The sequence below is a fragment of the Patella vulgata genome, chromosome 6 (genome assembly GCF_932274485.2).
Source record: "Patella vulgata chromosome 6, xgPatVulg1.2, whole genome shotgun sequence".
In the NCBI taxonomy this organism is placed as follows: domain Eukaryota; kingdom Metazoa; phylum Mollusca; class Gastropoda; family Patellidae; genus Patella; species Patella vulgata.
Window position 1 is genome coordinate 62,660,525 of NC_065884.2, and position 20,490 is coordinate 62,681,014.

Below are 20,490 nucleotides of genomic sequence, written 5' to 3' on the forward strand. Positions count from 1 at the left end.
CGAGATAGGTATCGCTAGGGCGAGCCGATCATCAGACTAAAGTTACAGTAGAATATAGAACATATATAATATATACAAACAAGCTTAGAATTAAGATAATTAGCAATATAAGATAAGAATGAAACATGTTTTTAAATACAGGGACTCATGTGTACGGCGCGAAAATGCACGGGCAGGTCGCTTACATTTTTAATTCACCAATTTTTCCAAAATAAGCGGACTGTCAGAGTTCGATTCTAATCCTACCCACGTCACTATAGTAGGTACAAACATTCATAAAAGTCACCGGTTTTCTTTCATTTTACGACCAAGTAACAGTGTATTCTTTTTATTAATTTATAGCAACATTTTTTTAAAAGCATTACTTGGCATACCTCTGGGCCCCTCTAGACTCCGGGTCCCTGATCAAGTGTCTCGGCTGCCCTATCAGCCCTCCCCACCTCGCACGGGCCCTGATTATGATACAGCACTTAAAGGAGTCAAATCTCTAACTCAACACTTTCATACCCCCCCCCCCCCACTCACGCCTCCCCCCCCTCTCTCTCTCTCTCTCTCTCTCTCTCTCTTAAAAAGGCAATCGGTGGTTCCTCTGCTTATATTATCAGGCTTCCACAATAAGCAAACAGCCGCAAACCACAATTATTTCTACGTGTATAATTGTTATTTAATGACCTTTGTATTTGATAGATACGGTAAATCTACATCTTAATCTTATATACGATAGAGCATTATCTTATCTACCAGTAGACAGTTGAAGGTTATTGTGTCGTTTAGGTCAAGATCCATTCTACGCACAGAAAACTATTTTCTCTATTAAATCTCTGTCCTAAATGGCCGCCATATCCAATAATCAATGAGTATAATGTTTTGTCATAGGCCCTACTACGGTTCGCATCTGTTATGCAATAAGAGAAATTAAACCTGTTCAATTTCATTAAATGAAAGCAGAGTGTCGTCGCTGGGGTCGCAAAACCTCACACCGACCAATTCTGTGGCAGCATGCATAAACTTGATAAGCCACATGACATTCAATTTGAGAAAAATGCAACTAAAGTCTGTGGTGTATAAATCCAAATCTATGATCTCTATTTGATGTTTTGTGATTTTGATGTGTACAGAGGCATAGTATAAAAATTCTGATAATAATCAGTCGTGTAACTGCAAACCTTACGGAAAATTTTGGGCAAATATGAATTTCTGAAATAATATTTTTCGAATTTTCCATGCAAAAACCTGACAAGCCACATTGATGAAATCAAATTGATGGTTTGTTGACTTTAATCTTATAAAATACGTCATAAATCAACTGAAACAACACATTATACAAAAGTAAATAAAACAAAATCCCACATATGCTAGGAATATCAAGGGTGTCAGGTTCAAGCTTGGGATCGAAACCACGCCATTTGACTCAATGATATACCTTATGATCTAAAGCGCACGCGTTAGGTCACTCCCCCATATGGGTGAGTGAATGAATGAATGAATGAATGAATGATGAATGAATGAATAAATAAATGAGGTATTGAAAAAAAAGACCTGATCATGAATTTCTAGTTACTGCTAAAACCATTTTGCCCAACCACAATATTTTTTCAGTCCTATATGAACTCGATTCCATTCAGTTTTCGATTCAGTGAAAATACCAATTTTAATTAATTACAAAAATTAAACCAGCGGTTACCATGCAAGAAACGCCCACATTTTGCAAGAGATGTACAGAGAACAAACTAAAATAATGTGATTTTTATACGCCCACATTGAAATGTGGACGTATATTGCCGACGCCCCCGTCCGTCCGTCGGTCGGTCCGTCCGTCCGTCCGTCCATCGTCCACAATTTCTTGTGAACGCTCTAACGCCAAAAGTTATCATCCAATTGTTTCAAAATTGATATATATTGTTTACATTAGTGAGATGAAGAAGCCTATTTAATTTCAATAATTTCCGTTTATTACGTCTAGAGTTATGGCCCTTGTTTCACTTTATTGAACATTGTGAACGCTCTAACGCCAAAAGTTATCATCCGATCTTTCTGAAATTTATATGCATTATTTAGATTACTGAAACGAAGAACCCTATTGAATTTCGGCAATTTCCGTTTATTACGTCTAGAGTTATGGCCCTTGTTTCACTTTATTGATCCTTGTGAACGCTCTCACGTCAAAAGTTATCATCCGATCTTTCTGAAATTTATATGCATTATTTAGATTGGTGAAACGAAGAAGCCTATTGAATTTCAGCAATTCCCGTTTATTACGTCTAGAGTTATGGCCCTTGTTTCACTTTATTGATCCTTGTGAACGCTCTAACGTGAAAAGTTATCATCCGATCTTTCTGAAATTTATATGCATTATTTAGGTTACTGACACGAAAAAGCCTATTGAATTTCAGCAATTTACGTTTATTACGACTAGAGTTATGGCCCTTGTTTCACTTTATTGATTCTTGTGAATGCTCTAACATCAAAAGTTATCATTTGATCTTTCTGAAAATTATATGCATTATTTAAATTAGTGAGACGAAGAATCCTATTGAATTTCAGCAATTTCCGTTTATTACGTCTAGAGTTATGGCCCTTGTTTCACTTTATTGATCCTTGTGAATGCTCTAACGTCAAAAGTTATCATTCGATATTTCTGAAAATTATATGCATTATTTAAATTAGTGAGACGAAGAATCCTATTGAATTTCAGCAATTTCTGTTTATTACGTCTAGAGTTATGGCCCTTGTTTCACTTTATTGAACCTTGTGAACGCTCTTTTAAAACTGTTTATTCTTGTGTCATTGTCTTTGGGCTTTACAAATAGTTAATCCCGTTTAAGGTGTATTGTCGGTTTTATGCCGCTTATAGTCAAAATTTAAATTATCCATTGTGGATATGATGTATAGAATAGCCTTGTTGGTCTATTTTTTCAATACTTTGGGCGCTATTGACAAACAAACGTTCTTAGTTGTTGATCAGTATAATAGAACCTGAAAATAATGCACTTTCACCGATTTTGACACCCTAGTAGGGTAATGCGGATTTCGCTCTAGTTATTATGTTTCCGGAGGCAAACCCTATATAAATAACCATATTACGCCCCAAATTTGAAAAATGTAAAAAAATCTTTTGCAAAAAAATTGTATAAATCTTCATGGTAATTTTGTACAATAAAAAAAAAATAATAAAAAAAAACAAAGATAAACTCATCTTTGATTGGCATTTAGTAACTGAACATATTAACACATGGTACAATTTTATGGATAGACAATTACTGAGTTTCGACGAGGATACTCTCGTCTTTATCAAGTAAATGATAAAATCAGTGATTGTCGCACGTGGTTTTGTGGAAACAGAGACAGAAAAGTAGTATCTAAAATTAGACCTAATTAAAATGTCTATTTAGAAGGAAAAACCAGTTACAAACTTTCAGACAAAACTACTTTAGTACAACATACTCATAGAAGATTCAATTGGAAAAGTTTCGTTCAAATCCGCTGACCGAAGCCTTATATAATTATCACGTTTTTCGAATTTTGCATGGTCGTGAAAAAAACACATCTTAATTTGTTTTATGTTTTTTCATCCACTTTTTATGTATTTTTCATCCATTTTTCTGAATGTATTTATTATGCATACCATAATGTATAATTTACATGCTGCCCGAAAAGGGGTGTTTTATGTAAAAATCTATCTAATAAAAACTTTATTTGTTTTTATTTCAACTTGTGTAAACTTCTAATTTAACCCTTTTTTCCTGTCGATTTCATCATTTTTCCGGTGCATTTACCTAATTAGCATCTTAATGAATTAAATTTTCAAAATGAGATCGTTTGATCTATATATACCACGTGATACAAAATCATATGACAAATCACGTGGGTCATTGTAACCGGCTAAATGTGCCCGGCAACATGGATATTGTAGTCGGCACGTGAAGAAGTGATTGATCATATGACGAATATCCAGATTGCAAGGCTGACGTTAGTCACATAAAAGGTTGATTTACTTGTAACAAAGTTTTGATTGAGGAGGTCGACAATATGAATCTTCTTTATGTTTCTTTGTTTTTAGCTGCTGTCTGTCTGTCAGACGCACTGATTAGGTAAGTATTGGATGACACTATTCGGGATTTTGCACGTTAAAAGTGGTCTGCAAACAGAAACAATGTTTTCCTTCGATGTCAAACAAAAAAGCTCAACCATTGCTGGGACTTGGACCTGTGTACTGATGTAGTGGGACATCACCGACATTGTCATACATGACATAACATGACACTACATGACAAAACAAAAAAAGTTACCGATATGATAACTAGGCCGTTGAGGTTGTTGTGCGGGCATTTTATAATCAGTAGGATAGACAAATATGAACTGTTAAAGTAGCTAAGTCTCTAACTCAATATCATCCAAAATCTTCAACATTGAAAACACGATTTATTTGTCAAATTAAATCAACATTGATGTTGTGATCTTACCGGAAAAAGATGGGCTTTTGATATCCAATATTTAAGACAAAATAAACATTTTACCATTGGTACACGAATCGTGTACCATAATGCGCTTCAGCCCCAGTTGTATCAAGTCTAGACTCGAGGGACGAGGCTAGACACATTGCACCAAATCAAACGGCGTATGTAGACTGGAATAACCAGACGCTAGAAATTTGCACTCGCTTGAGACTGCTGGCTTATTTTGCCGAACATAACTGATTTGAAATTGGAGTAAAAACGGAAACCATTGAATGTGAATCAGTTTATCTAGGTCCCAAATGTTAGCGATTTAGCTCCTTTAAATGTGAGGGCGTACATCATATTATCTTTTTGTCAGTAACATTAACCTACATATACATGTATAGTACATAATATATCGATATGATAATATGTACATGTATTGTAACAGTAGGCTATCCTGGTGGCACATTGAGTAAAATGCTGGCACATTTATACAATAATTCAGGTCCCAGATTTGATCTCTGCGTCTGCGGACATCCACTGGTTTTTTCTGGTCAGTCGTTCCTGATGCAGAGCCAGGCATTGCAAGACACGGCATCATTTAGTCATTTGTTAATCAAAAAAAAATTCTGAGGATGTAACATCTAACATCCGAACTACGTAAGATAAGGTCTTGTCAGGGGTCAAATTAAGCGATGTTTGACCCTATGATATCAGTCAGTCGATTAACCAATCAGCATCAATGTTTCATATAGGAATTCGGAAATGCAACTTAGCTTTCTATCGCAGCAAATATCGACTCACAGTTCCATGAAATAAGAATTTGACTCAACAAACCATTTAATTAGCTAATCCCTCACATCACCCATGTGGGGTGGGGGTGGGTCTACCGTCTAGTGGTCAAATGCGTGGACGTGAAATCGCACAAGGCCTGTCATGGACAAGAAATAGGGTCGCCTGTCCTACCTCATGAGTTTTCTCCGGGTCCTCCGGTTTCCTCCTACAGGTAAAGAAACCTACACGCAAGCGAATTAATCAAGTAAAATTTTGAACCAGCCTTTATCTCCACTGAATACTCTAGTTTCAGACTAGTTTTTTTTAATTATGTGGTCATGACACTTAGGAAATTTGACAAAGAAAAAAAAGTTATGATTGTTTTGAGAAGCGGTTTTATATATTATGATACATATATAACCCCAATTTTATATTTTGTACTGTACATTGTACTTAGTAATAATATTGAAGGCTACTGTATTCCTACTTTATTGATCAATGGAATTAATATCACCCATATTTTTTTGTACTGTTCTTTGCTATGTAATATTGATAAATAAAATTACTATTTAGAACATAACCCTTATTTCAGAGTGCCTCTACACAAGTTTAAATCAGTACGTCGGACTCTAGAAGATTTGAAAGTTAACATAAAAAATCTGGAGAGAAAGTATGAGTATAAAAATGCTGGTGTTGTTAATATGAAAATTGGTGGACCCGATCCAGAACCTCTCTCAAATTATCTTGATGTAAGTTAAATAAGTGAAATCTGTTTGATTTGGGTCAAAGTATATGACCATAGAGTAAGGAGCTGTAGTGGCTCAGTGAGTAAGATGTTGGCTCGTTTACCTGGAGGTCCCGTGTACGATACCTGCGTTCGCCGAGGAAGTTCATAATGACTTTCTCTCGACAATGGATATGAGATAAAAAAACCAAGATCCCGTTTACACATTTGTGTTTGATAAGGATTTTCCAATGTGGTTCTCTCTTGTTAATCCACAGATTGTATCGCCAAAACTCCCAGTCTTCTAGCCTGATAAGGTGCTGTCTTACAAACTGCACCAGTAGACTGCGACCAAGACTGTAAATCTGGCACCTGTTGCAGACATTGTCAGACACAGTACCGCTAGTGCCTGTCATTCTATCCAGCACGGATTTGTTTTATTTCTGTGTTTTTATTTATTTTGTTGATATCCGTCAAACACAAAGTTCAAAATGTCTTGATACTATTCCAGTGGTGTCAGATATTTTCTCAGGTGCAACTATTTCCCGTCGAGTCCATTGATGCCTGATATTTTGTAAGGTGCAACTAAGGGTCATTATTTCCCGGGCTGTCAATATCCTGTTATTTCTAGATATAATGAACGTTCATTTTGTAATTTCAGGCTCAATACTATGGTGTTATTGGTATTGGAACTCCTCAACAGAGCTTTAAAGTGGTTTTTGACACCGGGTCATCAAACTTATGGGTTCCATCCAAAAAATGTCACATTACAGACATTGCATGTTGTAAGTTTTACATGATTAACAAAACACAACTGGTTTCCCCCCACTGCTAAAGACCCCTAAGCACAAGTGAATTATTGAAATTAAATTGAACCATATGTTTGTCCCAAAATGACCTAGTTTGAGTTGAGTGGACGTTAAACCCCATTTCTCTCTCTCTCCTCCTTGCTTGCTATTATTGTTTTTTTTATAAGCAATATTTTTATTTAAGATTTGTATCTGAATAGGGATTGGGGAACAGGCATAGCTTATATTAAACCCCTCTCCTTCTATTCCTGTTAAAATATTCTACTTCCACAATATTGTAGTTTGGATTAATGGCATTGATTGCTTCAACTCATTAAACATACATTATGCAAGAGCTAAATCTGCCTATTTCAGGTCTTTCTTTATGCCTGAAATGTTATATAAATTATTAATGGCATTGCTAGCCTGTGATATTTACTGGATTAGAACGCAGTCTGCTGCTTCTGATTAAATCAAATAATGGATAATCGAGACTATGTTTTTTATCGTACCGACTTTAGTAATGATGATCGAGGCTAGGCCCAAAATTCAATCGCTAAATACTCGGTTCAGGGAGGATCAATTTGACTGAAAATTTTCAGCAAATTCCCTTTACATGATCTAGTTTTTAACTATTATAGTGAGAACTGACAGCTCTTTATCTAATCTCCCATATTGTATCTTTAACCTTCCAAATGTTGTGAAAATATTTCTAGCATTCTATGTTTAATTTCAGTATTACATAATAAATATGATAGCACCAAGTCAACGTCCTATCGGGCTAATGGTACCACATTTGAAATCCAGTATGGTACAGGATCTTTGAAAGGTTTCCTCAGTACTGATTATGTTACAGTAAGTAGCCTCCAAAGTTTCATAGGTCAGGGGAGGCCAATGATCTAGACTAAAAGTAGAGTTTACTACCCAACCGGCTATATCTATTTGTTAAGGCCAGCTCAATTTTCTTCAAGGTCACTGAGATGTAAATAAGGTTAGGACACATGATTGTTAGCAAGGGTGTAGGTTAGGGTTAGGGTAAGCATTGGGGCTAGGTCCAGGGTTAGGGTTAGGACTAGTGCTAGCCCTGTTTAAATCTCATGACCTTTGACCAAACTAGAAGTTCGCCTTATCAAATAGATCTAACCCTACCCAACCTCGTGTGTCCTTCCACTGTAGAAGTGGTTCCCCCTTGTCAGTGATGCAGGACAGAGGGCCTGACAAGGACAGCTGTCTAGTCCTTCGGATGACACAAAAACTGAGGTCCCGTGTATACATTGGAATGCACGTAAAAGATCCCTTGGCAGTTGGAAATCGATATAAGAGTAGGCGATAGTGCCGCTGCCCGGGCAAAATTTCACTCATAGCACACTGTATGGCGTATGTCCGTCTTCATTAGCCCAACATAGGAGCAGAACAGTAGGACGTTAAACCCCATTTCTCACCACTGTAGAAGAATGCCAAATAACGATATACAGTAGAATCTGTATGAGCAGCCACTCCTATTCAGTGACATCTCCTTGTAAGCGGTCACGATAAATTTCCCCCGTAGAAATTCTGTTGTTTCATCTCTTTATTCAACGGTCACTCCTCTAACGCGGCCAGCGGTCACTATTTTACTAATAAATTCAACAAAACATAGCCCATTCAACGGCCATTGTTGAATGATATCATCTTGTCGTTCTTTGTAACACTCCCGCTAATCCTGTGAGTAGTAGTTAATTAAATGGACCCCCACTGATCAGGTAAAAAGAAATGTAAAAATAACAATCAACCCGGGATTATCTGTTAATTAATCTTTTGTTTTATGAAACGACTAACCTGATCATTGTTTTCACGCGTAACGACACATTATTTGATACTGATTGAATAAAATAAAAGTACCGAGTTTTGTCACGATCATCTAGTATCTCTCTTAGAGCCTCCTATAATATTACGTAGAGTTACACCCCCTGTAAATAGGTGATGAAATTAGCGATGTTTTTTTTGTTCATGTGCTTTTTTGATAAAATAAAATGAATTCATCGATTTTCTTCACAAAAATGGATAAATATTATGGAATGCATCACAATGGTAGACAGTAGTATCGAAGGTTGGTACAAAATGTCAAGTTTACTGAAGTTATGTCCGAGATTTGAGTAAAGAATTTTCGTTCGGCGCAAGATTCAGTGACGGTCAAATTAACCGCTTCCAATGCATTCAAGCGTAATATTTAATTTATGTCAGCACAAAAAGCACCAAGATTTTATTTAAAGGCCACTCCCGTTAAGTTATGTCCGAGATTTGAGTAAAGAATTTTCGTTCGGCGCAAGATTCAGCGACGGCCAAATTTACCGCTTCCAAGCGTAATATTTAATTTAATATTTATGTCAGCACAAAAAGCAATGAGATTTTATTAAGAGGCCACTCCCGTTAAGCGGTCAGTTGTGAAAATTCCTTTGGGTGGCTGCTTAATGCAGATTCTACTGTACTATAATTATGTTAGTACCAAAACGAAATGCTTCCCCACACTGCTCGTTTTTGACATCGGAAGATTCTGTAGTCTACCTTTTCATCTGATTTTAACCCTTTAGCATTTGGAACATGTAAATTTACATGAAGATCTTGACTACCCCAGTTTCATGAAAAATTTTGTAGCTCATTTTCAAAACCACTTGAAACTTTTGCGGCCACAATCACCTCAAACCCAAAGAATCGGACGGATTGGTACGCTAGAGGGTTTGGTAGTTTTTATCAGTTTTGGAAGGTTTAAGTATTGAAGGGTTTATTTATTAAAAAAATAAAACACTCACTTATATTTTAATTAAAAGAAAATTTCTGAGAAACATCTTTACTATATTTTTTTATGAGGAATTACACATGAGCCTCAATAGCATTTTTTGATGATGTCTTTTTAGATAGGAGATTTAACCGTGAAGAACCAGACTTTCGCTGAAGCAACATCTCAACCTGGCATAACTTTTGTTGCCGCTAAATTTGACGGTATTCTTGGTCTCGGTTATGATACGATATCGGTTGATCGTGTTGTTCCAGTGTTTTATAATATGGTTCAACAAAAACTTGTGGAGGCACCTGTATTCTCCTTTTACTTGGACAGGTATGTCTGTTAATCATTCTCATGTAATCTTGAGATGACCGTTTCCATGGATACTGAATTTTACTTAAGGGGGATGACTCTCATGACTTATTTCCCTTAAAGCACCAGAACCTCCTAGTCAATATTTGCACACGTCTTGTCAAACCTTCAAAGGCTAATATCTTCGCTCGCAGTAGAGTAATTTGAATGAAATTTTCAAATTACTCATTTTACATTATCTATTTTCGAACTATTATAGCATGAATGGCTAGCTCTTTGTTTAAACCTTACATAATGTGTCTTTAATGTGAGGTGAACAAATACATTGAATCTGTGATATGTTATTGAGAGATTTGTCCACCTATGGTGGGGAAGTTGGATGACCGAATGGCGTGGTTTCGATTCCCTGGTTGTACGTGACAAGGAGTAGGGTCGTCTGTCCAACCTCGTGGGGTTTTTCTGGGTCCTCCGGTTTCCTCCCACAGCTAAAGACCCCTACTCGCAAGCAAATTATTGAAATAAAATTGAACCATGTGTTTGTCCCAAAATGGCCTAGTTTGTGCCGAATAGCTAAACCTCATCTCTCTCTCCCACCTATGGTGCCAATCTTTATATACTGTGACTGAAAAGTAGCAAATTGGGAAAAGAATAATGCCAGCAAGGTTGACGAGGGACGAGGATAGTGGATTTTAGTCGCTTGGATTAGTCACCAATTGGTAATCAAAGTTAACGGTGGTTTGGCAGCTAAAATCTGATGACGAGTATTCCGAAAAACTGATGTACCAAATTTCAATTCTATGGGTTTTTTTTAATATTTTACCAGAAATCCAGCAGGTAAAGAAGGAGGTGAATTGATATTTGGTGGAAGTGATCCTAAACATTACAACGGTAGTTTTACTTATCTCCCTGTTACAAAACAAGGCTATTGGCAGTTCAAAATGGACGGGTAAGTTGTAATTATGTGACTGATGGCTTGGAATACCAAGATAGGTTTTTGTGTAAAAAGACATAAATTATTTTATTCTTTGGATTTGTTGTTTTTTTGTAGAAATTCTATTAGGAGCCACGATGGCTCAGTGAGTAAGGAGTTGGCTCGATTACCTGGAGGTCCCGTTTTCGATACCCGTGTTGGCTGAGGAAGTTCATCATGACTTTCCCTCGACAATGGACAACATATAATTGTTCATATGAAATGAAAAACCAAGGTCCCGTTTACACATTGGTGTGCACGTAAAAGATCCCTTGACAGTTTAGAATTCGATATAAGAGTTGGCCATAATGTCCCACATAGCACACTATATGTCGTATATGCCTGTCCTTATTAGCCAGTTGAAGCAGAACAGTAGGACGTTAAACTCTATTTCATTTCATTTTAGAATTATGATTGATGGTAAAACTTCATCATTCTGTAGTGGAGGATGTTCTGCCATCGCTGATACAGGAACTTCTCTACTTGCTGGACCATCAGCGGAAGTGACGAAACTACAGGCAGCCATTGGAGCCACACCATTGGCGAAGGGAGAGGTAAGATAAGGATAACTATATTGACGCTTAAAGAGTAATTCAGTAACCTGTAGTAAGATCCTTGAATGGCATTTGGCCATACAATGATCAATCATTTAGAATTGAATTGTAATGCAATATTTCAACATTTCTGATCGTTTTCAAGTCCAGATTTTTCATTAATTATGCTGTTAATAATGGACTAGTTTGTAACATCTTACCATTATTAAAGATTTTGCTAATGATTTGATTTTTAGCCCATCTGTTCAGTCAATGAAAAAACAAAAGACAGATGGTTGCAAGATGTTAATAACTTGTTATTTATTATGTTTTTTGTAATTTCAGTATATGATTGACTGCAGTAAGATTCCATCATTACCTCCAGTGACATTTATGTTAGGAGGGAAACCTTTCACACTACAGGGAAGAGATTACGTTCTCAGGGTAAGTAATTTTACAAGTCGGCTTTAGTCTTGTCACTCACAAGGCTGTAAATAATTTAAATAACAGGTAATATGGCCACATAAAAAAAATATTCTAGTTCTTGGATACCACTGTGTCATTGTGTAGCCTAATGAACATTTTTGTCTCCCGTCTTTCAAAGAAAGCAGGGAATTATTAAATGGGTTTTCTGTCTATCCGTTATACATTTTGGGACAGACTTTGTGTAGATAGTCATTGGATGAATATCAGGACTGAGTGCGATGTTGATCATTTTCTGCGTATATTAAGCAGCAATCTATCCATCGTTTTGGAACACAATAACTTTGACTGATTGCCAATGGTAGCTAAGAAAGATAACACTTGTTTCATTACATCAATCCCTTGACTAAGTTCAATTTCTCTATACTTTGGAACACAATAACTCTGCTTCTAACACTGAGCAAGAGTTTCATCTATATTTTGGGTTTAAGGCGAAGCAGATCAGCAACAGTATTGACTTGTTAACTGGACATGTACTTAAAACACAGAAAAATGACAAATCTGCATCACCTGAGGGTTTATACGTGACTCAGACTGAATTGATGCCTGAAATTGTCTGTAACACTTGCCTTATTTCCAGTAATATATATTGTTCAGCGCATCTGAAAACATTTTGTGAAAAATTGCACCATTTAAATGATTTTATAATATTAATAATAATATAATAATAGTAAGTTTGCTTCCACTCAAATGATCTTGGTACTTATACTGTGTTACCTTTCCTTGATGTACCATGAATTTCCGACGTGCTTTCCCCTTGTCAGTGGTGCAGGGTGGAGGGCCTGACAAAGACAGCTGTCTAGTCATTTGGATGGGGCAAAAAAACGAGGTCCCATGTATACATTGGCATGCATGTTAAAGATCCCTTGGCAGTAGGAATTCGATTTAAGAGTAGGCCATAGTGCCACTGCCTGGGCAAAATTTCCCTCATAGCACACTGTATGGTATATTCCCGTCTTCATTAGCCCAGTCGGAGTACAACGTTTCAATTTTTTGTACCATGAAGTTAACTAAATGGAAGCTTCTTAATACAAAGAATATTAATTGCACTATGTTTTCACAATAGCAATTGAAACTAAGTAAGATAACACTTATGGTAACCAATGGTAACAATCTGATTAAAACACAGATCCTATTTTGTTTGGGTTATTTCATGTTCCTTGTCTTCACAACACCAGGATCTGGCAGAGTTGTTAAATAACCCTCTGATGTAAAGTGTTCACTAATCCAGTGGTCTGTTGATTTGTATTCTTATCATGTGGCCTGCGGAACCGTAGGTAGACATTCGCAGTGGAACAAAACATGAGTAAAAGCTTTATTTCCAAATAGCCACTTGGGATACTAACGTGGATTGGTTAATCAAGTGACTGATTTCATAGGGTTAAAAGTCGCTCATACGACCCATGGGGTGCAACCATTCCACTACAACCAGTCGGATCTTCATGTAGTTGAGGCCTGCAAAAGTAAAAAAAAAAAATATCTGTATTTTAATCTGATTGCCAATGGTAACTAAGAAAGATAACACTTGTTTTGACAATAACATCTCATTACATGGCAACCAATGGTAACTATGTACCAATGGTAACTAAGTAAGATAACTCTTGTTTTGATAATAGCATCTCCCTGTGGTAACCAATGGTAACTAAGTAAGATAACACCTGTTTTGACAATAGCATCTCGCTGTGGCAACCATTGGTAACTAAGTAAGATAGCATCTCACTGTGGTAACCAATGGTAACTAAGTAAGATAACACTTGTTTTGACAATAGCATCTCGCTGTGGCAACCATTGGTAACTAAGTTAGATAGCATCTTACTGTGGTAACCAATGGTAACTAAGTAAGATAACACTTGTTTTGACAATAGCATCTCACTGTGGAAACCATTGGTAACTAAGTAAGATAACAGTTTTGGGATGATTAAAAGTTTTTGTTAACAAAGGCTCTGTGATTTATTTCTACCTGCTTAAATAAAGATTTGCTTGATTTCAGATAACTGAATTTGGCCAAACTATTTGTCTGAGTGGTTTTATCGGACTTGATGTGCCAGCCCCTCTCGGTCCATTATGGATTTTAGGGGATGTCTTCATTGGTCCCTTCTATACAGAATTTGACAAGGCTAATAACCGAGTTGGTTTTGCCAACACAACCACCATCAACCATTAGTTATATAATAGGTTGTTCTTTACAGACTGTGCATGTTCTTGCTCTATTTAACTTGGCACGGCTTTACTTCTACTAATATCTTTTATTTCATATCTTTATTTAGATTTACCAACTTAAAGTCGCTGTTTGTCATTTTTGGGAAAATATCAATTTTTACACAGCTTGATCCACACTAAAATATACTCAAATTTATGAAAATAAAATCGAAATTAACAATTGTAGATAATGTCATGGCTTGGATTGAATCTGATTTAAAAGAGGCCCATCAAAAGATTTTAGTGATGATTAGATCCCTTTCATATCGTCTACAGAGGATACAGAATTTTCACAAATTTTTAATGTATCGTATCTTTATGAATACTGAACGGAATTGAACTATTTTGGACTGATATTCCTTTTAGATGGGGGGGGGGGGGGTGTTGGATGGCCGAATGGTTAGCATGCACACGCTGTATCATATGATCTGTCATTGAGTCAACTGGCGGGGTTTCGATTCCCCTGTTGTACGTGACAAGGAGTAGGGTCGCCTGTCCAACCTCGTGGGTTTTCTCCGGGTCCTCCGGTTTCCTCCCACTGCTAAAGACCCCTATGCGCAAGCGAATTTTTGAAATAAAAAATTAAACCATATGTTAGTCCCGAAATGACCTAGTTTGTGTCAAGTGGGCGTTAAACCCCATTTCTCTCTCTCTCTCCCCTTTTAGATAGTGTAGTATTGTAGTTTGCAAGAGATTAAAAATTCCTCAAATGGCCATCAGTAAACCTTAAATACTTTTATTTGTTTAAGTCTTTCTGGTGATTTCTAGAAAGTACATACAGTATTTCTACTTTGTGTTGTGTAGTAGCTGTTAAATCAAATCCAATTTCATTTTCATCAAGTCAAATGACATTCTGGTCCGGATTTGTTTCCCATGTGTTTAAAGTAATCTTTATGAAATCTCATCGGTCAGTTTAATGCCAGAAAATACAAGATATATAATTTAAGAAAAATTAAAATAGATTGGTTGTTTGTGGGGCTTCACCTCAACAAATGTTTCCTAGGAAATTTCTTTTGAGATACAGCATCCAAACCGATAGCAAACAGCCATCTTCGTTAAATTTTCTGATGTCCTACATTTTTTTCTGACGATCATTTGTAAAATATACAATTTTCGGTTCTAAAATCAATAATCTATATCCAAAGTTGAAATCCCTGACAACTTATCTATGAGATATGAGGTATATCCATGGAATTATTGAGGATTCAGAACACATCAAAAATAGCTTGTGAATGTGATAAAGTTTATATTTTTAATGAAACTTGGTACATGTATATTGCTTAATATCCACTGGATCTCGTTGGACGTATGTACAATATCTACAATTCTCCCATCTTCAAGATCCGTTGAATCCAAATATAATTTTATAGGAATCTAATCTTGAAATAATTGGATTTTATTTACTGTAAATGTATGACTTACAGAAATAGATGTTTGCATGATTCAGATTCTGTGATTAATCTAGTTTTTCTATTTATGCTTTACTGTCAATATTGGATGTTATTTATGCTTACTAATATTTTTGTTTATTTTATCTTTAGTGCTTCTTTAGGGTTATTAACTATTTAGATATGTATATTGCTTATATAATAGCTTACTAATTCAATGAAATTTTGCAGTTTAAGAGAGAAATTGAATTGAAAGGGGTTTAGCATGTCATTAATACAATACTTTGGCTATTTTGAGACTAACATTCAGTAATTTTCATTGCAAAGGGAGAATGTTACATGGACAATGATCCTCCATTTTCTTCCAAATGATAAAAACCTTTGTGTTCAATTGAATTATTGTAATTTAAGATGTTCCATATTACGTTAGTCCTGAAATGGGGGTGGGGTGGGTGGATGGCCGAATGGTTAGCGTGTGCGCGTTGCATCATAAGGCCTGTCATTGAGTCAAGTGCCATGGTTTCGATTCCCTGGTTGTATGTGACAAGGATTGGGTCACCTGTCCAACCTCGTGGGTTTTCTCCAGGTGCTCCAGTTTCCTCCCATTGAAATACAATTGAACCTAGTTTGTATTGAGTGAATGTTAAACCCCATCTCTCTCTCTCTCACTCTGGAACAACTGCTTTGGATGAAATTTACCTTGGAAGCTACCTTGCAAAAGGCAGTGTGTCTTTTATTTAAGAAAACGAAATCGAATATGCCTTCTAATCAATCTCATGTCTTCTACCCATGCTGGATTAAGCCTACCATACGATTTCCCTGGCAAGTTTTATAGGAATCACATGTCTGCGATATCACCCTAGGTAAACGCGGACGTAAAGCCTTAAGCCAGAACCAACCAGTATATTGGCCCTTTAAGACAAATCATTGCAAGACTCCTCAAGGATAAATCCTGTAGGTTATTCTCGGTTGAGTTAATGTCAACCATTTAGAGAAGTACTTGTCAATTCACAGGACATATAATGAATAGGTCTTTTTCTATGCCATAGAGTTTTTCTAAAGTGTGACTTGGCTTTAACGCATTAATATCTTGGTTTGGTTTTTTATTTCTTTTTTACAGTAATTGAATGATGGGAATAATATATTTATATTTTTTAAAAGTATATTTTTAGTTTAACAAACTGAAATATTTTTAGTGTACAAACGTGTTCGTGAAACTCTTGATAGAATGCATCTTTCACAACATTTAATATCCAGAAATATCTGACAAATGTCTCTTAATGGGGCTGACATGTTCATGAAAATATTAATCAACAAGATTTAAGGAATTGAAATTATCATCCCCAGCTTTAATTATGTAGATTGCTGATGTGTATTATTCGAACATTTTCTAATTTTTCACACTTAATTGTACTCAAATTGGTTACCGGGTATGAATAAAACAAAACCAAAATACTAACAGTAGATCATCTCCTAGCATGAATTCTGTCGGATTATAAAGAGTCTCGTAAGATTTGCTCAACACTTATAAGGTGGTACTGGCTTGTTCATTTCGTCTACAGAGGATTTCAAATGTTGTGAACATTTTTAATTCATCATATTTTTGTAAATACTGAATGGAATTGAACCATTTAGGGATTCAAATTTCACAATTATTGTAGATTGGAAAGGATTCAAGTCCCTTAAATTTAACAAAATCTATTTTTTGTATTTTAGATTACCCAGTCTGGAACTACCATCTGTTTAAGTGGATTTATTGGACTGGATGTTCCAGCACCTCTTGGCCCACTCTGGATTCTCGGTGATGTCTTTTTGGGAAGATTTTATTCAGAATTTGATCTCGGCAACAACAGAGTTGGATTGGCTAATTCACTCAATTAAATCAAATAATAATAAGGTTACAATTAGTATAGAAGGTCTATTTCTTGACAAATACTGATTTTTCATTGGCTGATATATGAAACCCTAGTATAGTATGGTTCTTAGCCAATAAAAAAAAAGTTAATATTTTCGGGAAATAAGCTCATGGGTTTTATCTTCTACAACCATATCTTCCCATGTTTGTATATTTAAATATATTTTTATGGGTACTTCGTGTTATTCGTGTTTGATGAAATCCTGCATGGTTGTTCTCGATACTGAAACCATTGCACTGATTGTATCTTATGAAGTATTATTTTAAGAACTCTAGCCCAAATTGGTCCGGTTCCTGGAAAAATATCAGTAGTCCATTTTATGTGGATTATATCTCCATTGACTTTAATTTCAGATGATTTAAAGGGGAATTGTTTTGACAGAGATATCCGCTTCTTATGTAAAAAAATCTTTAAAAAAATATTGAACCTAAATCGTACTGGATTCAATTTTTTTCTAAGAACCGGATCATGACGGATTATCTATTGATACACAGAACATAATTCTTTGGAAAACAATTACTGTACTACAAAGTTATGTTTCAACTAGGATTCTCAAGCAATGCAATGATAAAATATCAAGACGCTTGTCTACATCATTTACTGTTTATTACGGAGCAAAATGTCAACGTTGCTCGATTAATCCAGAGAATTGTAGTCAAATTATCGCTTAGTAATCAACAGGAACTGTATTCCATAGAACTTTGTCTATGTATTTCTAACTCAATTGCTTAATGCCATTGAAACAATTGTTGAGGCTTCTAATTTGTTGAAATATGCAGTTTATGCCCTTATGATTTAAATGAATGTTTGAAATATTGTAAATAGGATGGGTTGAATATAGATTTGTATATTTTGAAATGAAAATAAAGGTTTACATTTGGTAATTGCATCGAAAATTGGTTTATACTAAAATTTGTAAGTGTTTTTGTTGTGCTTTGTAGTCATTTAGGTAAATTGAAAATTACTTTTTTTTTTATGAGTAAAACTTTCTACACCAATGTGTACTTATTATTATTTCTATACATCTTGTCACATGCCTTGTTTTATAACAATCAGTTGAGTGTTCTTTTCACATGACTTATTTATAGAAAGGAATAGATTTTCTATTTTCATCAATTTTAGTCTAGTGAATAGTTTCGAAAAGGTTGTATAGAAAAAAAATTACAATTACGATGCCAGTGTTGGGCATGATTTTCTTTATAACTCGCTGCATGGCATATGCTAATCTTCATTACTCCAGCTGGTGCAGAGACTGAAGAAGGTCATTTTATTTTCTAAGGTTTTCTTGTCCAAAGCTGGTAATTCCCCAACAACACAAGATATTAAATGTAGTCAACATTCCTTGTTATAATACATTTCACATACATACATAATCAGTATCCTTGTTTAAATTATTTAATTTAAAGATTTAAATTAAAATATCTTAGGCAACACAAATAAAATAACTTGTTTCTCGGGCACCGCCCGCACGCAAAATTGGTTGCGCGTGCAGTCTATTTATTAGTCTTGATGAAAAAAAATAAATATGTAACGCCCGCCCGCACATCGACAAGCAAGTCGTAAAAAAAATATCCCGCATGTACCTACATCCGCCATACATGTATATCTATTCAAATGTATTAAAACTGATTCAGATGAACATGCTGTCTTTTTTATCCGAACAATGGCGAAGTTTGGTAGATTTGCCTTTTTTATTGATATCGAAAGAACCTCCATTTTGTATCACGTGATATTAATTACCTCCCCTGATAAACTAGAATTTGATTCGTGTTAAAAGTCATTGGCGACAATATTTCAATCATTCGATCGTAATCGGCTCATTATTGCCGGCTTCAGTCGGTCCTTGTTTGGAAAATCCTATTGATAAAATAATGAACCGTAGAACAGGTTAATTAATTATAGCTAAGAATACGATACGATGACGATAGTCGTCATAATGCATACCTTAGAATCTGGGTCATTATTAGCACATTTACGGTAGTTTCGATAATCCGGAAAATAATAATTGGATTACCGATTTGATGGTTTTACTGACCAGTTGTTAGTTAGATTTAAATAGTCATTCAATATAAACACCGGATAGAACACCGAATATCCTGAGAAACACACCGAATATCCCAAGAAACAGTATTTCCGGCAATCTCCAATACCGATGACACGGTGTGACAATCATTGGTTGGAATTCGGTAAATAATTATAAATAAACCGGCGATACTAGATTTAGTTTTAAATACTGTTTACCATGATTATTATTTTTGATACACCTGGTGAAAGAGGCTTAGTTTTTAAAAATATTGTTGTCTTTATGGAGGGCTATTACATAGTCGTATGGAATTTTATTTTAAACCAATTTCAATTATGTGAATTAAATATGGAAAATTATTTTCCTTTCAGTCAGTGTTCAGTCTCAGTGTTTTAGTAGACTTGATATGTTTTAAGTATGTACAATAAAGTTGAATATAACGGAAAGCAAAAACGTAAACAAGTAATGACTTTCTCATTTAAAAAAAAAAAAAAAAGAAAGACCGCCCTCCCGCCCCAACAATTTTCAGCAATAGCCAAATTTTATTTTGCACCATCAATGAGTAAAAAAAAAAAAGAAACCGCCCTCCCTCCCTACAGTTTCAGCTGTCAGTTGCCCGAGAAACAAGACATTTATTTTGTGTGGCCTTAGGACCCTTATTTGTTTTGTTTTCGTAGTGAACTATAGCTTATTTGGTTAATAAATTTTAAAAATATTTTTGTTGAATTTTCTCTTATATTTGTAAGCTAAAGCCTTTGGAAGTATTGTTTGCATAAGAATATTAGCCCAACATTTTAAGGATATGCATGGATACAAGTGGATTTAAATATGCAGATCAATTGCCAAAATATACACCAGTTATAATAAACCGTTAAAATGAAAGATACCATGTGTTACACCAGTTATAATATACCGTTAAAATGAAAGATACCATGTGTCACACCAGTTATAATATACCGTTAAAATGAAGGATACCATGTGTCACAACAGTTATAATAAACCGTTAAAATGAAAGATACCATGTGTTACACCAGTTATAATAAGCTGTTAAAATGAAAGATACCATGTGTTACACCAGTTATAATAAGCTGTTAAAATGAAGATACCATGTGTCACACCAGTTATAATAAACCGTTAAAATGAAAGATACCATGTGTTACACCAGTTATAATAAACCGTT

General features: G+C 35.4%; 1 protein-coding gene across 2 annotated transcripts; it reads left to right on the forward strand.

The window, feature by feature from the left end:
- The first annotated feature begins 3,932 nt into the window (after positions 1-3,932).
- On the forward strand, positions 3,933-20,027 carry LOC126825638 (lysosomal aspartic protease). 2 transcript variants are annotated; one of them, XM_050555366.2, is made up of 10 exons: positions 3,934-4,091; positions 5,806-5,962; positions 6,599-6,722; positions 7,462-7,580; positions 9,620-9,819; positions 10,622-10,744; positions 11,175-11,322; positions 11,647-11,745; positions 13,775-13,959; positions 17,088-17,241. In XM_050555366.2, exons 1-9 carry the CDS (start codon positions 4,030-4,032, stop codon positions 13,946-13,948), a joined length of 1,206 nt encoding a protein of 401 aa, XP_050411323.1. In that variant the 5' UTR covers positions 3,934-4,029; the 3' UTR covers positions 13,949-13,959; positions 17,088-17,241. The 2 variants fall into 2 exon arrangements, with proteins under 2 accessions (XP_050411324.1, XP_050411323.1); XM_050555367.2 differs by lacking the exon at positions 13,775-13,959 and having other exon boundaries at positions 3,933-4,091; positions 17,088-20,027.
- Positions 20,028-20,490: the final 463 nt, after the last annotated feature.

Bases quoted from the DNA above. Each gene is read 5' to 3' on its own strand.
- LOC126825638 (XM_050555366.2), top strand. From the start codon at position 4,030: ATGAATCTTCTTTATGTTTCTTTGTTTTTAGCTGCTGTCTGTCTGTCA. The intron at 5,963-6,598 runs GTAAGTTAAATA...TTGTAATTTCAG, and splicing joins CTCTCTCAAATTATCTTGAT to GCTCAATACTATGGTGTTAT. The intron at 9,820-10,621 runs GTATGTCTGTTA...ATATTTTACCAG, and splicing joins TTCTCCTTTTACTTGGACAG to AAATCCAGCAGGTAAAGAAG.